Genomic DNA, 14,760 nt, shown 5'->3' with positions numbered 1-14,760 from the left:
AAAACGAAGGAGTAGCCCAACCCATGATTAACACTTGGGCCTGCCTGGCGCCTACCGTGTGCTGCCTAATTTATCCTCAATAATAGAACTGTCTTAGTCTCCCGGCACAGGCACTCCCTCCCTTCTCACCTTGCAACACACAGTCTCTCACTAATGGCAACATCAACTGCAGCGGCAGCAGGAACATCAACAGCAACAACAAGGAGGAGGAGTTGGGTAAGCAATCTAACATCATACGCAGCTCGCATCTATTTCTTCATCATCTTTCTCCAGGTCCCCCTTTTCAGGTACTTACTACCTCTCTGTTTTTTTTTCTTCAAAAATATCACTCTCTTAATCTTTCAATTTCTCAAGATCCACTGTTTTCATATAGACTTCCATTAGATTAACATTTTACTAATTCCAAGATTAGCTTTAGTTTGATAGGTATTTTTACTCGGATTTCTTGCTTCGCTTTGCTTACTCTATGTTGAAAAAATATGGAAAGGTTGAGATTAAGACGAGTGAAAAAACTAAATGGGATGGGTAATGGGTTTCTTTTTCGATCAAGTAATTGGGTTACAAAACGAGGGTTGACCAATCCATTTCAAGTTGGATTCAATCCCATATGACATCACCAGCTAAATCAGCGACGCTTATAGCTTTATTGATTTTTTTTATACATATAGTAAGGAAACTATGAAATCGAGAAATTTTAGTCATAATTTGAACTTGGTGTTCGAAGTCGTGATCCGGCATTAGGATTGACGTGATAGTACTGGACTGATATGATGAATTGATTTGTCGAAAGTATTTATTTGTCTAAGTATACAATCGGGGAAGAGAATGTAGAATTATGAGCTACACTTTAGCTTAATTTGTATTTATTTATTTATTATTTTTTGTGTAGGATACCATGTAGATCAGGCATGTGCTCAACGCCAATCCATGTGACATCCTCCCAGTTGATTGCTAGTGAGATCTTTCCTGTTCCTGTAGTGAAAGCTCTTCTCTACCCTGGAGCCGTTGTGAATGGTCTTGTAAGGAACATGACTGTTCCGAGCTGGGATAAGCTGTTGAATATCTATAACTTGACCAGTGCGAAGGAAGCACCTGCAGTAACTGATCTTCAGCGCTTAGAGGTTCTGCTTTTCAACTTCTCATATCTTTTTTTTTTTTTGAGTTATACAAGAGGAGGGAGACACGTTACTTCTTCTTCTTGGCCCTTGGATATGTTTTAAGTAATAAATCGTGCAGACCAATCAATCTTGCAGAAATTTTAAGTGCTTGCAGTTTGTATATCATCGTTTTCTTGTTGGGTGATTAATGTGTTTGATAGGAGTTTACTTATTGCTAATGAATTGGGGCTGCAGATAATTTTGTCAAATCAAGTTGAACTCTAAATTCATCTCTAGTGAATTTAGAGATATAATGATTGATTGTTACGTGCAAGCTCAATTTTGTCCTTAAATTCCTCCTAGGTTCATTTTTACCATGTAAAAATTGTTCTTACTAAATTCTTACTCCCAGACACCATGGCTTGCTTGTAATCAAAAGCAATACCGATGCTATTTTTTCCTTTATGTGTTTGCATTTATGGAAATTCTTTTCCTTGTAGATTCCTATTCGGATACTGTTTTGAGCATGATTTTACTCTCACGGGCATCAGGCTGTGCCCGTGAGCTTTCTTTATGTCTTCAACAAGCTCACGTTTATCAGTCAGTGTTTCATATCCATGTGTCCTGTTCCAGGTTCTTGCTGGAAGCTACTTTTCTGTGGCTGGAGCTCTTGTTGGCATTCTAAAACCTGGGAGGATGAGCATGTTTGGAACACTTCTTATTATCTGGGGGCTTGTCAAGGAAGGGATCCTGGGAAAGCCAGCGAATACAGATCCTGCTAAGGCTGTATATGTATACCCAACAATGTTGATTGCCCTGGTCTGTGCCTTCTCGGCTGTGAAGTATGATATGAAGAAGGTTGTGAGAAGTGCCCCGCCTCGGCCCATTGCAAAGCCTCTGCAGAGATCTTCAAAATCTAAGCTGAAATGAGATTCACGCTTCAATTTTAAATGATGTTCCTTTTACTGCTAAACTTCCCAGGGTTGATTAGGTGAAATTTTATCTATTTCTGCCAAAAGCATTTTTGAGATCTTACAATAGATCTGATATTAAATCTCAGTGGGAAATATGTTGATCACAAAACTGAGGAATCTATAGCCAGAGCCCAGATCAAGAACCTTATTTGAACTTCTTTTGAATGTCAAGGAGAAATGGTTCAAGGAAATGCAAGTTTTATCACTTGTATTACTGTATGATTCCACATTGCTTTTAAGATTTCAGACTTTCCTGTTCTTCTCCATTTCAACTTGAATCATGAAGGGTGGATAATTTTCTTTACTTCCTCGTTAAAATGTCATGAGCATTTACAGGGTTTCAAGTGTTTTTCTTCGAAGGAGGGCTAGCATCTCTTCTCGATTCCTATCGCTGAACCTGAATGAAATTGCGAACACTAGCCAGGCTAACCCTTTGGTGACATTAGATAAAATTGGAAATGTAGAAAGTGCTGGAGCAGGCTGAAGATTAGATGGCCTAGGTGGACACTTGTTTGCTTTACAATTTGATAATGGGCAAAGGTAACTTAATATTCGCAAGCAAAATTCTGAAATCCCTGCTCGCTTAAAAACAATCCAAATTGTAAAAATTACCCCTCAGATCACAGAGGAAATTATCAAGTAAAAGATGGGTTATCATTACAATAGTCAAAAGGTGACAATAACGTCCCCCATAACCACAGCGAAAGGCAGACATTCCTTGCTTTAGCAACCATATACAAAGGCCTGTGAAGTCAAGTAGAGCCTCTCTCTTTTACAATGCGATGGAAAAAATTGAGCCATTGAGAACACGAGAGATACATGAAGAGAAAGTAACAAGCAGAATTCCAGTAGAAAATCGAGCTAGCTACCTCCTCAAGAGCTTGACTTGGAGTTCTAAGTACGCAAGTAGGATCTCACACCACTTTGTTGGCAAGAAAGATAGGTATGCATTATTGTGCTTTAGTTTTCCTTTACATTTGAAGATTATATCTGTATTTTGTATGTATGCCTTCAAGATATTTTCTTCTCTTTGTGCTGAATCTCAACACCAGAAAGTTTCCTTCCCAGAAATGTTCTTTACTCTCATTACTCTCAGCTTTTCAAATTACTGGATTTTCTGAGAGAGAATAGAATATTTAGCTGTTCTTTCTTACATTACTTGCAGATTTATTAGTGAGGGCTTTGTTCGTTGTGTTGCCAGTAGTCATAGTCCTCTACTTCGATAACAAGTGTGGAAATTGTTGAAGCATTAAGGTGAATAGATGAAAGAAACAAACAATGATACTTCGATCAACATCGAAGAACTAGCAGCTTCAATGAGAGGGGAGTTAAACAGCTTGCCTTTTCTGCCTTCACAGTGCTGCATCCATACAGTTCCTAAGCAACTGCATCCATTGAACGAAAAGGCTTGCACACCTCAACTGGTCTCAATTGGGCCACTGCACCATGGCAAAGAAGAACTAAAACCAATGGAAGAGCATAAAAAGAGGCACCTTCAAGATTTTCTTCAAAGGACTGACTTAAGTCTGGTGGATTACCTTAAAGACATAAAAGAAAAGGAAAAAAGGTTACGCGATTGTTATGCAGAAACCATAGAATTTAGCAGTGATGAGTTCATAATAGTGATTTTAGTGGATGCTGCCTTCATCATTAAAGTCTTGTTGAGTTATCATTTCAAAACAATGCGAAACGGAAAGGAAAATATCGTGTATTTAATAAACCATGGACGATTCAAGATATAAGGCTCGACATCTGGTTACTTGAAAATCAGCTTCCTTATTCTGGAGGATCTTTTTGGTCCTGCAAAAATAACCTTGCCGTCTGGTAGAGGTCAAAGGCTTTTCATCATCAAGCTTACCTGTGAGTTCTCAAAAAATATGTGAGACTCGGAGGAAATGGAAGAGAGATCTCAGATAGTAGAACATCTAGTTGACTTTTTGAGAATTTTCCATAAACCTCGGTCGAAATAAAAAAGAAACAACTCTGATCATACCCAGTGCAACAGAGCTGCATCAGGCTGGTGTCAAGTTCAATTTGGGTCAAGCAAAAATGTTTGACATAAAATTCAGTGATGGGTTCTAGAGATACCCAGATTGCAAATAGTCGGTGCAACAGGGCTTTTATTCAGGAATCTGCTGGCATCTGAGCAATGCCATTGTTCTAAGAACTACATAAATGACTTTGATCATCATCAATCACCTTGCCAACACTGCTAAGGATGTGGAATTACTTGTTCAAGATGGAACTGTTCAAAACTAGCTATGGGGTGATGAAGGGATGTCAGCTCTTTTTCATGGCCTTGTCAAAGAGACTTTTGTCGTTGTCTATCATTTATATTTTTCTGGTCTTGTTCAAGAGCTGAATGCATATTGCAGAAAACCATGGCACAAGTGGCAGGCAACTTTAAAACAAGATTACTTCAATAATCCATGGGCCATCGTTTCTATTATCCCAGATGCTATACAAGCAGGGTGTTCTACTTTGTCAGTGTATGTACTACCAAACTGTTTTTCTTTCTGTTTTAAGTTGCTTTGGGTTGAGCAGTATGCCAAGTATTACCGTGTGAGTGCAGTCTCTGTTCTGTTGTCAATGTCTCATTTTGTCTAATGACATTGTGAGTTTCTGTAAAACTGCAGCCATCAACTATCTTAATATATTGCCAGTAATGATTCAAGTAGTTTTTGCCTGATCTAGAAGGAATACTGAATATAAAAAGAATAAAAAACATTACCCCCACACAAGCTGACAGTGTAAGAGAAGGAACAATATCGGCTTCCTCAATAATGCTGATATTTATAATCTATGCTTGCAAAGGTGTAAAGGTCATGGTTCGGGCTCACAAAAAATTGAAGCAGACAAAGAACCCATGTCCTCGTGACATTTCTTACGTTAGTTGTTGCTTTGCAAGTTCAAACCGTGAAGGAGAAACACCCGAGAACTTATCCATTCCTTTTAGAGTCACTGCAACAATTGTTCAAGATTCACAACTACAGGTGAATGAAAAAACTATATCTTCTTAAAGATTAAAAGCTGGAGACCACCTTCCTATACCATTGCTTTCAATTAATAGAATCAAATGGAGGCATAGAGCACAAATGAAGGAAAGAGTAACTAGCTGATTTTGAACAGAGCACTCATGCTTCTAAGGACAGATTTTAAAAAGAACGATTATGCCAGGTATAAATCCTTCCCATCTCCTCATACATGGCTATATGTGTTTCAAAAAGAAAAGTCTGCCATCACATACCTCCTTCATATCTTCTTCGGCAGGTTTTATATTCATAAATTAAGAAAAGAGGACCTTAAGTTCAAGTGAGATAGCTCTGTTACACGTTTAGAATGCATAGAAATCTAGTATTGTTTCCAGATGATAAACTGACAAAGAAGTATAGGGCAGTGGCTTCCATTGAAATACTGAACACGCCATATTAAATGAAATAGTGATCAGATTCCATTATAAAATTATTAAGATTAGAACTGATTTGGAGAGATACCAGTTTGATCAAAGACTAATCCCATGTACAAAAAATCGGTTTCCTCTATATGTGAGTGTCCTATCCATGGCCCCAACACACCATAGATGACCTTGCAGCTCCAGAACTCCTTTCATCCCTGCTATTTCCCATACGAACTTGAATACTCTAAGAGCCCTGTCTAGCTGCTTCATCCCACTCCAAACCATCTCCTCCTCATCTGAAGTCAAAATCCTTCCCATGCTCAAGAGGAATGCACTCTCCCCACCACCACCATAAATGCCACCACGTATGTCAACTTCGATGTCTCTAACATGTCCATAAAGGTAATACAATAGAAGTGTGAACAAACAGCGGGAAGAGTGACCCAACGTATTGGAGAGCTTCTTCTGAACCAGGTTTTCTTGATGTTGAACGTCCTTGTATCCAAGACTTTTATCAATTGACACATCCTTGATTTGAGACAAACCTTCTTTCATGGCTTCAAGCTTCCCCACATGATGAACTGACCACTTTTCACTTTTCAAACACTGAATAAGATCATGAAACATCTCAAGAACATCCTCCCAGTCACCACAACTAGGAGGATAACCAACACGTTTAGCAGGTGCAAGCCTCATCCACGATGTGGAGTCATGCTCAGACGAAGTATCCATATCACTTAAGAACTTTAAACAGCTTGAAACAATCTGATACCCCATGTTGTTCCCTTGGCCTAAACAATTATAATTCAATAAATCCATCTCTGATTTCAGCTCATTTAGTATCTCCTCCAGCGCAGCTCGCCAAATCCGATGCTGTGTAACCTGTTGGCATATAGTGAAACGCACTACCTTCCTCTGTTGTGCAGATACATTAAGAAAGTTACTGACTTTAGTAAGTGAATCCACAACCATTGGCTCTCTTTCACTTGATTTACTAAAACTGACACCTGGGTTCCTACATTTTCCATCAACTAACAACCCCTTCACATTTTCCGAAACTTTTTGCTGAACCGATGGAGACCCAACAAAAAACCTTACAAGTGACTTCAAAGTGTGCATCTTATTCTGAATGTACTCATCAACAATGACAGACCCATCATTGACATTCACTAACCTTCCATCAATCATATCCACATGTTTTAACTGGTGGGTCAATTCTGTTATCTTTGGAAACACTTTCTCATACCATTCAATAGGCAAAACCTCTTCTTGGGTTTCTCCGGATGAGTGAAACAACCTCAAATTCAAATAGATAACTCTATTTCTCTTGTATTCAAAGCACTTTGCACCGGTGAGAAACTTCTGTACATATCTATACACCATCATTAGCTAACAACCTCCTCTATCTAATAATAAGTAAACCACACAGCAGGAACACTAACAATATTCACTGATAAGATATTGGATTCTTAAAAATGGGTCTTCAATTTCATCTCCAAAATCAATTCTTTTAAAACTGAAGCTTTCTTTCAGACATTTTATCGAACAAGTTGTGGACCAGAAATCCAGGATCCAAAAACGAATGTTGTTGTGAGCTATTATGCGATAAAGAAACACTAAGAAATAACGAAATTTACTGTAAGGAAACAGTTTAGGATCTTGAATGAATGGAGAAGAAGATTAAAGCGCGAAACCTGAACTAAAATTGCTGTCGCTGTTGTTTGAATTATATAGCCGTTGTTGTTTTGATCTGGATTTCTCATACGACGGAAATTGATAACTATGGGCCATCTATTCTTCAGACCCAAAAAAGTGGGTTCATGGTTTTTTCATGGGCTGAAAAAGCACCATTATGCCCTTGAATGGATCAGGTATGGGCCCATAATCTTGATTGATTTAAGTTCTTTTTAGGGTTTTCTTGTTTAAATTGATTTTGAATTTGGCTCATTTTTTCTTCTTATTGGTTGGGAAGAAAACATAATGTGAGAAAACCACTCAAACTCACATGAGCATGTTCTTCTAAAGTTTTTATGCAGATTCATGAGTTTAATTTTCAAAACTTAATTTAATTATGAATCATTTCATAAGCCTTAATAAAAAAAAATTATCATAGAAGGATGAATTTAAATATATATAAAAAAAGAGAATATGAATAAGTGAGTTTGCTAAATGTGAATTGAAAGCATATATATATATATATATAATAAATTGTAATTTATTTTTAAAAAAAATACAGAACTTTAATAAATTTATTTTACATTTTTATTTTCTAACCAAACATGTTTCTATCTCTTATGTTCTAGGACACTAACAAAATGAAACATAAAATTGCATTCCTCAATATAGCTAAAATTTTATTTTTATTTTTATTCTTGAAAAAAATCAAATAGATTCTAAATAGTTATCAATTAGTTTTAAAGGTGTTTGAAAATATATTAGCGGTTGTTTTTCAAAATATTTTTTCGCTTGAAAATACATCAAAATAATATTTTTTATTATTTTTAAAAAATTATTTTTTATAGCAACACATTAAAACGATTCAAAAATATAAATGTTTTTTTTTTAAATTAGATTTTCATGAAACACAATTCTAAACGGCATCTTAGTCATGATACTATTTTTGTTTATATGATAAAAAAAATAGGTGATTTGAGCAATACCTCTTTTTTTTCCTTGGATTCAATTGAGCATATATATATATATATATATATAATACTACATTGTGCCAATTATGGAGTTTGAATGTTCATGAATTTCCCAAGATTCATAGAATTTTCCCAAGAGCATGTGAAATGAATTCCCTCGAATTATGGCATTAGCCAGGCAGTGTGGAGGTGTGTAGAAAGACTAGCTAGGTAGCTAGGTAGCAAGCTACAACATGTTTGGTTTATAAAAGGAAGTAAAGGGAAAAGCTTTAATAGGATTGGAGCATGCTTGGTTTTATAAAAGCTAGAAAAAGGGAAAACTTTTATCAAAGTTAAACCCATTTTAATTCCTATGCCTTGAATTGGATAAAAGCTTCTCTTGTTTTTGCTTCCATTGACCATCACAGTGTTGATAATTAAATCTCAACTCTTGTACTTAATCCACTGCCATTGTATATAGTTTTCATAGCTTTTAGGGCCCCAGCTGACATTGATTAAAGATGTTGGTGTTCTTCTTTTCTGAGCAACACCACCCATCAATTGTCTTTTCTTTCTCGGATTCAATTGCATATATAGCCATTTATGGGATTTGATTGTTCATCAATTTCCCAGGATTTAAAGAATTTTCCCAGCATATATATGTATATAACTCACTAATTGATCATGCCATTGCTTCGATATATATTTCCCCATTCTTGTAATCAGAAAATTTAAAATGATCATTTACCCATTGTGAGTTTATTCTATTCATCGATCCGAGGCCAATTTCTGTACGTTTATCAGAAATTTTACCTTTGTATACTCATCTTTTTAGAAAGAAAAGGAAAGAAAGTGGATCTAGCACTTTAAGTCCTGCCCTTCGCAACTTAAAAAGCAAAGAAAATTAACAATGCAACTCTCAAGTAATTATATTTTTCCCATAAACCGAGAAAAAATTTAAAAATAATATAGTGAAAAGCATGGTATATTTGAGTTAACTAGGTGACATGAAACTTTGTACATGTCGGGTTCTACATGTCGGGTTCCAAGTGAATTATGTGAAAATTGATTATATTAAATTTGATTGATCTGGCAGTTTAATTCATGATTTAATCAATCAAATTAAACAACTCAAATATAACTTGATTTTTTTAAAATATTATTTTTATATTAACACAAGTTAATTTTTAGATTTACTCACCTCTTGTAATAAGCCATAACCTTTATCAAGTTTTATATCTATAAATGGAATTGCGAGAAACAGAAAAATAGAAGTGAGCAAAACCAAGCATAATACCACAATAATCTTTAATCACGTAATTTTACAGATCAAAGAGAGATATCCTCAACGTCGTCTTCTCTAGAAATAATTAAACACAGTACTTTCTTTACATTTCCATGGTCACTCAAGCTTCAAACTTAAAGTAATGTTTGCTGATCAAGAACTACACAGTTAAACCTTCTTCTGAAGAGAATGTGGGCATGCAATCATGGTAAACGCAGTGAAAACATGGCGCATAAACCTCTGAAAGAAATAAGCACTGCACCAGCAACATGGACATGCACCTGCAGGGTGACATGATTAAATGAGCAAGTACTTGACTTCACTAACATCAACAACAAGGCAGATGAAGTAACATAAAGCCAAGCTTAAAGTGAAACAAAGAATCTTGCTAAAAGCTATACAATGGAGTGTAGTAGCAGACACTAATAAATGTGTGGTTACTTTTTGACCAATCAATTTTCATGTTAAACGTATACCCAAGAGGTCAATGAGGGAACCCATGAAAGGTTAGCCTTAAAAGCTTTGGAATCAAAGCTAAACTTTGGAATCCTATGTGAAATATACTTTTAAATATGTTAGAGCTGATGAAATTCGAAGTTCATTAGATTACACAAAGCTAACCCTATCCGTTAAATATTAAAGCACATAAAGTCGAAATATATATATATATATATATATATATATATATATATATATTAAATACCTTACTTTTCCATTGTTGCCGAGCACAAGAGTGATAAGTGGTTAATTTTTCCTATTTTCTTTTTACAGATTAAACAAGATCTTTTAACTCGAGATCATCTCTTAAGAAAATGAGACGCGCAAATACCCGTTGAGGTGTACTTTACTAGTCTTTTTTTACTAATTAATGGAAGTATTTATAATATAATCAATCTTTAATTTATCAACATTTTTTTTCCATAAACATATGTATTTGACAATATCATCACATGTGCGAAGGCTTTATATAAGAATATAAGAGCATCACACAGTAACAAGAACATAAACTAGAAAGAATGGTTGCAGAAAACATCATGGAGTATTGTATAACTTTCTATATCAAGAAAGAAAAGAACATAAGTATGCATGGTGATCCATGTCATTCGCTCATCATTCGTTTGGTCAACTAGGAAACCAATAAGAGATGTTAATGAGTCAACATCTTTTATCCATATTTTGCAAACGAACTTTGATAATTTAACTTTTTATATATGTCTAGAATAAACTAAAATGACATTATTTTAAATAAAAATAAAAAAATTATTGAAATTGATCCAGTCAAGTTTTATCTGGGTTTAACTTAAAATATAAGTTGGAATGTTAAGTCATCCATATTTAACAAGGATAACTTTTTAAATAGATCAAAAATAAACTTAACTTGGGTCAAACTTCAAATTAATGGATTACTGGATCAACCCGTTCGGATGAACTGAGTTAATATTTTAGTTAAGGAGAGATCATTCTTGAAGATTGCTGAAAATTATTTACACTTAGGTTTTAGTTTAGCATCCTATGTATATAGCCTTAAGCTATTTGCATCCAATTCTCTTATAGTGTTATGGTGGAATATCTTTCATTAATCTTGGGAAGATATGATGCTTATATTGTCAATTTAAAGCCTAGCTGATTAAATTCTCTCAAAGATATCCATTGAATCCAAAATCCATTAATTATCTTGCATTGGTTTAACCAAAAAGATCCCACTGTGGTCCATGAAACAACTCCTTTTAATTGCTTTTGCAGAGATATGGAGAATGGTGATTAATTTACAGTAATTTTAAGTCAAATATTCCTTGGACCAGTACTGTAAGGAAAAGCAGTCTTGTAAACCTTATACTGGAACATTGCCAGATAAAAAAAAAAAAAGAAATTTAGTACTGGTAAACATATTATAACTCTATTCACAAGGAGAGGGATTTCATAATTAATTTAGTTAAATCAAGCACACCTTAGACTGAACGACAAGGGCTTAAACCTGTCTCAAAACACAAAGACATTGATACCAAGTACAGAACTACATGTCTATATTTAGGGAACCTGACAAATTACTGGCTAATGATATATATATAGCTCTCCTTGAACTTAATTTCACTCCCATGATCCTTCTAAAGCTTCTCAGCTTAAGAGTACAGCTATCCAAAAGAACAAAAATAGAAGTAATTAAGAGCAAAAAGATGAATCCAAGATTTCTCATGAGCCTTCTTCGTTAATTCCCTCCTTGCAGCACTGCAGGACCTGAAATTTGGATCATGAACAACAAGTGTATGTTAGCTGAATAAAACTGAAATTTGTATCATCACATGCACGCGCGCGCGCGCACATATATATATATTCATAAAGGGCAAATCCTTACACAAAAATGCTATCGATATCGATGATTAATACGAAGACTTGTTGCTGCTAGATTCTCTTGGTGCATTGCATCTATAGCATTCAGTCCTGCTAGCAAAGTTGTGCTCGTTGCAACCGGACCTGTAAAATTTAAGTTAAGAATATGGAGAAAAAAAGTGCCAAATTAAGTATTTTTCAGATTTGAAAGGTACAAACAAATTAATATGCATCAACCTGGTGCAAATCCAGTCTCCGGATTTCCAATTACGGCTAGAGCCACTGCCTCCGCCTCCGCCTCCGCCGAAGCCATAACCTCTCATCCGTGACATGTCAGCATCAAGTCCACCACCAGAGGATTCATCCTTGGACACACCACACTTGAAGCAGCTTGAACGACTAGCAAAGTTGTGAGCTCCACAATTGCCAGCCGTGCAATACCAATCACCAGGCCTAACATCAGGGCCCGTAAATCCGAATGAGCCCCCTGATGATCTTCCACCGAAACTTCCATAGTGATCTCTCTCTCCGGGCCTTGGATCACCGCAACGCTGGCATGAGTCCCTCCTTTGAAAGTTCAAGTGCTGGCATGACCTGCAATTCCAATCTCCTGGTCTGCTCATCTTCCCTTCTCCAAAATTCCAAACCAGTCAGTTAGTGCATTAAGGAGATGCATGCTACAGTTTTTATAAACATATTTGTACTGATAAAAATTCTACGCAGAATTAATGTGATTATGAAGCATGGTTTAGTGCTACATGGAGCTTGAATCCAAATACCAGGAGAGAAAATGTGACCAACATAGCAAGTTTTTAGGTCCAAAAGAAGATGGACAAAGGGCCTTACCTCGAGAAAGCAGAAAGGAGAAAGATAGGAGAATTAACACGTACAGAAATGAAGTGTAACCTAGCTAGTAGTTGAAAGAGCAATAGATTGTTTAAGGAACTTGTGATTTAAGTGTTGGGGTTAAGGCTGTTTATATACTTGTTTTAGACCTCGATAATGGGGTAGATTGAGGTAGGCAGAAGAGGGTTAGGCTTTCTTTTTCATATTCTTCACTTTGCTTCCCTACGCGACGTGTAACGGATTGATAAAAAAATAGATTTTGCAAGCTCTAAGATTATAATCTTAAACTTTAGAAAAAATTATCTTTATATATTCTAAAATTTAATAATTTTTAAAACGGTTATGAAAATAACTTGTAAATTATTTAAATAGATGTTAAACTAATCCAAGTTGAAGGAAAAAAAAAACCTAAAATAACAATTAAACAAAGAAAATCATGAAACATTTTTTTGGGTGTAATTTGAAGATGTTCCTGATGATGGCTCGGGTTGACAAAAATTTTATCCCATCTAATAATTAAATATAAAATTATATATGTTTTTGTTAAAAAACTTATTTATTAATGTGGATTTTTTCTTGGACTTAATTGAACTTGTTCATCTTATTTATAAACGTATGTTTCGAATTATTTAAAAAAAAAAAAACTAATTAAAACACTTAATTCAAGGCTAAGAAATTATGACATGATCTACGTGAATATAATCAAGCAGTCATCTTACATATATAGATTTATCATCGACCATTGTATCAGTAATGAGATCTAATGTACTAATTATAATAACATAGTTAAATTTAATTAATCCAACCAGATTTTGTAACAAATTTATCTGTCTGGGGCCTAGCTTATGTTTATATGGATTAAAGGGCCAGTATAATATAGGGCTAATCCTCCTCATGATTAATTAATTAATTTGATTACATGTAATTGCATAATGATCACTTCTTCTATAACTAAATTAACATTAAAAAAAAATTAATCGAGGTGCACGCAAGCTGGCCCGGACACCCACGTTAAATTAAAAAAAAAATTAACAAAAAAAAACAGTATGTTGAATTGTATCCTTAATTATCAATAACCTATAATTGCCTTGGATACATATTAATTAGCTGGGGTACGTACTTAATTATTATTTTTTTCAAAGGCAATGACATGATCATATATAACCAATCATCAAGTCCCAGCAAGTACTGCAAAAAGCTACAGCACTAGTGAAGTTGCCCTGGAATTTGTTCTTTAATAATTGAAATCAGAATTCCATCGCTGTAATTCCTTGTCTAAATAATTTGCTACTCTCTCAGAATTCACATATCAATCATTGCTACAATATAAAGCACGATGCTCCTAGGTAGCCTGCGGCCTATGCCTATTGGCATGCATATCAGAATATAGATCAAGGAGTTGAAGATTTGTGGGATTTATGAGACTCGATCTCTAGAACTGCATCTGCCCCTGTGCATGTCCCCACATAAAGTATGTATTGTAACCAGTCAGGACAACATAGCCCTACCAAAATCTTTTTATTCCTGTATACAATGAACCAGAGGAAAGTAAAACCTTTTGACTATGGCGTTTTAGGGCTCTCTAGCTGCTTGTTTTCTTACAAATAGAATGAAGGGATCCATGCAAGTAGAGGGATCGGGGAATATTGGTCTGAGTTTGTGGGTCAGGATTGGATAAGGAGGAACAAAATCCACAACTTATTACCAGACAAATTGAATATTCTACGTGTATATATATATAAAAACATTGGAGAGAAGACCCCACTTCTCATGATCTTATCTTAGAACAACAATCTAAGAGGTCATGTCTCCTTTCAATAATATACTTGCCAGCAGTCACTATATAGGAAAAATGGTGCTTCCTTTTCAATTTTGAATATTCCTTTCATATATTTTGTACTTCTTGGGACTTAATTGTGGAAGATAAGTCAAAAGGGTTCTAACACAAAACCCCAATTTCTTCCTTCACTTTTAATTTCTGAATTGTGGATGTATGTATGTATGAATGAAATGAAAGCTTTGGTTGATTCTCACAATAGTGATTATTACAGGAAACAACATTAAATCACCAAGCAATACCAATTGAAATTAATTATGATTATACCTGCTAATTAAGTATAATTAGCTAGCTAACAGTCATTTGAAGTCAATTTTCCTAATTGTATATGATCGAATTTTACTTAATTATATCTAGAATGAGATGGCTATA

At 35.1% G+C, this 14,760-nt stretch overlaps 3 protein-coding genes across 5 annotated transcripts; 1 reads left to right on the top strand and 2 right to left on the bottom strand.

Annotated features, from left to right (window-relative positions):
• The first annotated feature begins 83 nt into the window (after positions 1-83).
• On the top strand, positions 84-2,337 carry LOC7495766 (uncharacterized). The gene is made up of 3 exons (XM_002309577.4): positions 84-287; positions 890-1,121; positions 1,731-2,337. Exons 1-3 carry the CDS (start codon positions 154-156, stop codon positions 2,025-2,027), a joined length of 663 nt encoding a protein of 220 aa, XP_002309613.2. The 5' UTR covers positions 84-153; the 3' UTR covers positions 2,028-2,337.
• A 3,135-nt stretch (positions 2,338-5,472) lies between these two features.
• Positions 5,473-7,265, bottom strand: LOC7471581 (uncharacterized). The gene has a single exon (XM_002308618.3). It carries the CDS (start codon positions 6,852-6,854, stop codon positions 5,574-5,576), a length of 1,281 nt encoding a protein of 426 aa, XP_002308654.2. The 5' UTR covers positions 6,855-7,265; the 3' UTR covers positions 5,473-5,573.
• A 4,001-nt stretch (positions 7,266-11,266) lies between these two features.
• LOC7495765 (uncharacterized) lies at positions 11,267-12,701 on the bottom strand. 3 transcript variants are annotated; one of them, XM_024603526.2, is made up of 4 exons: positions 12,552-12,701; positions 11,943-12,333; positions 11,731-11,849; positions 11,267-11,612 (listed from the first exon to the last, which is right to left on the bottom strand). In XM_024603526.2, the coding sequence occupies exons 2-3, from the start codon at positions 12,326-12,328 to the stop codon at positions 11,756-11,758; spliced, it is 480 nt and encodes a 159-aa protein (XP_024459294.1). In that variant the 5' UTR covers positions 12,329-12,333; positions 12,552-12,701; the 3' UTR covers positions 11,267-11,612; positions 11,731-11,755. The 3 variants fall into 3 exon arrangements, with proteins under 3 accessions (XP_024459294.1, XP_002308653.1, XP_024459295.1); XM_002308617.4 differs by having other exon boundaries at positions 11,943-12,328; positions 12,552-12,672; XM_024603527.2 differs by having other exon boundaries at positions 11,943-12,336; positions 12,552-12,670.
• Positions 12,702-14,760: the final 2,059 nt, after the last annotated feature.

Source organism: Populus trichocarpa, chromosome 6, assembly GCF_000002775.5.
Source record: "Populus trichocarpa isolate Nisqually-1 chromosome 6, P.trichocarpa_v4.1, whole genome shotgun sequence".
Taxonomy (NCBI): Eukaryota; Viridiplantae; Streptophyta; class Magnoliopsida; order Malpighiales; family Salicaceae; genus Populus; species Populus trichocarpa.
Note: the sequence above shows the minus strand (reverse complement) of the source record. Positions and strands in the feature narration are given on the sequence as shown.

Bases quoted from the DNA above. Each gene is read 5' to 3' on its own strand.
- LOC7495766 (XM_002309577.4), top strand. From the start codon at position 154: ATGGCAACATCAACTGCAGCGGCAGCAGGAACATCAACAGCAACAACA. The intron at 288-889 runs GTACTTACTACC...TTTTTTGTGTAG, and splicing joins CTCCAGGTCCCCCTTTTCAG to GATACCATGTAGATCAGGCA. The intron at 1,122-1,730 runs GTTCTGCTTTTC...GTCCTGTTCCAG, and splicing joins CTGATCTTCAGCGCTTAGAG to GTTCTTGCTGGAAGCTACTT.
- LOC7471581 (XM_002308618.3), bottom strand. From the start codon at position 6,854: ATGATGGTGTATAGATATGTACAGAAGTTTCTCACCGGTGCAAAGTGC.
- LOC7495765 (XM_024603526.2), bottom strand. From the start codon at position 12,328: ATGAGCAGACCAGGAGATTGGAATTGCAGGTCATGCCAGCACTTGAAC. The intron at 11,850-11,942 runs GTTGATGCATAT...TAAATTTTACAG, and splicing joins GGAGACTGGATTTGCACCAG to GTCCGGTTGCAACGAGCACA.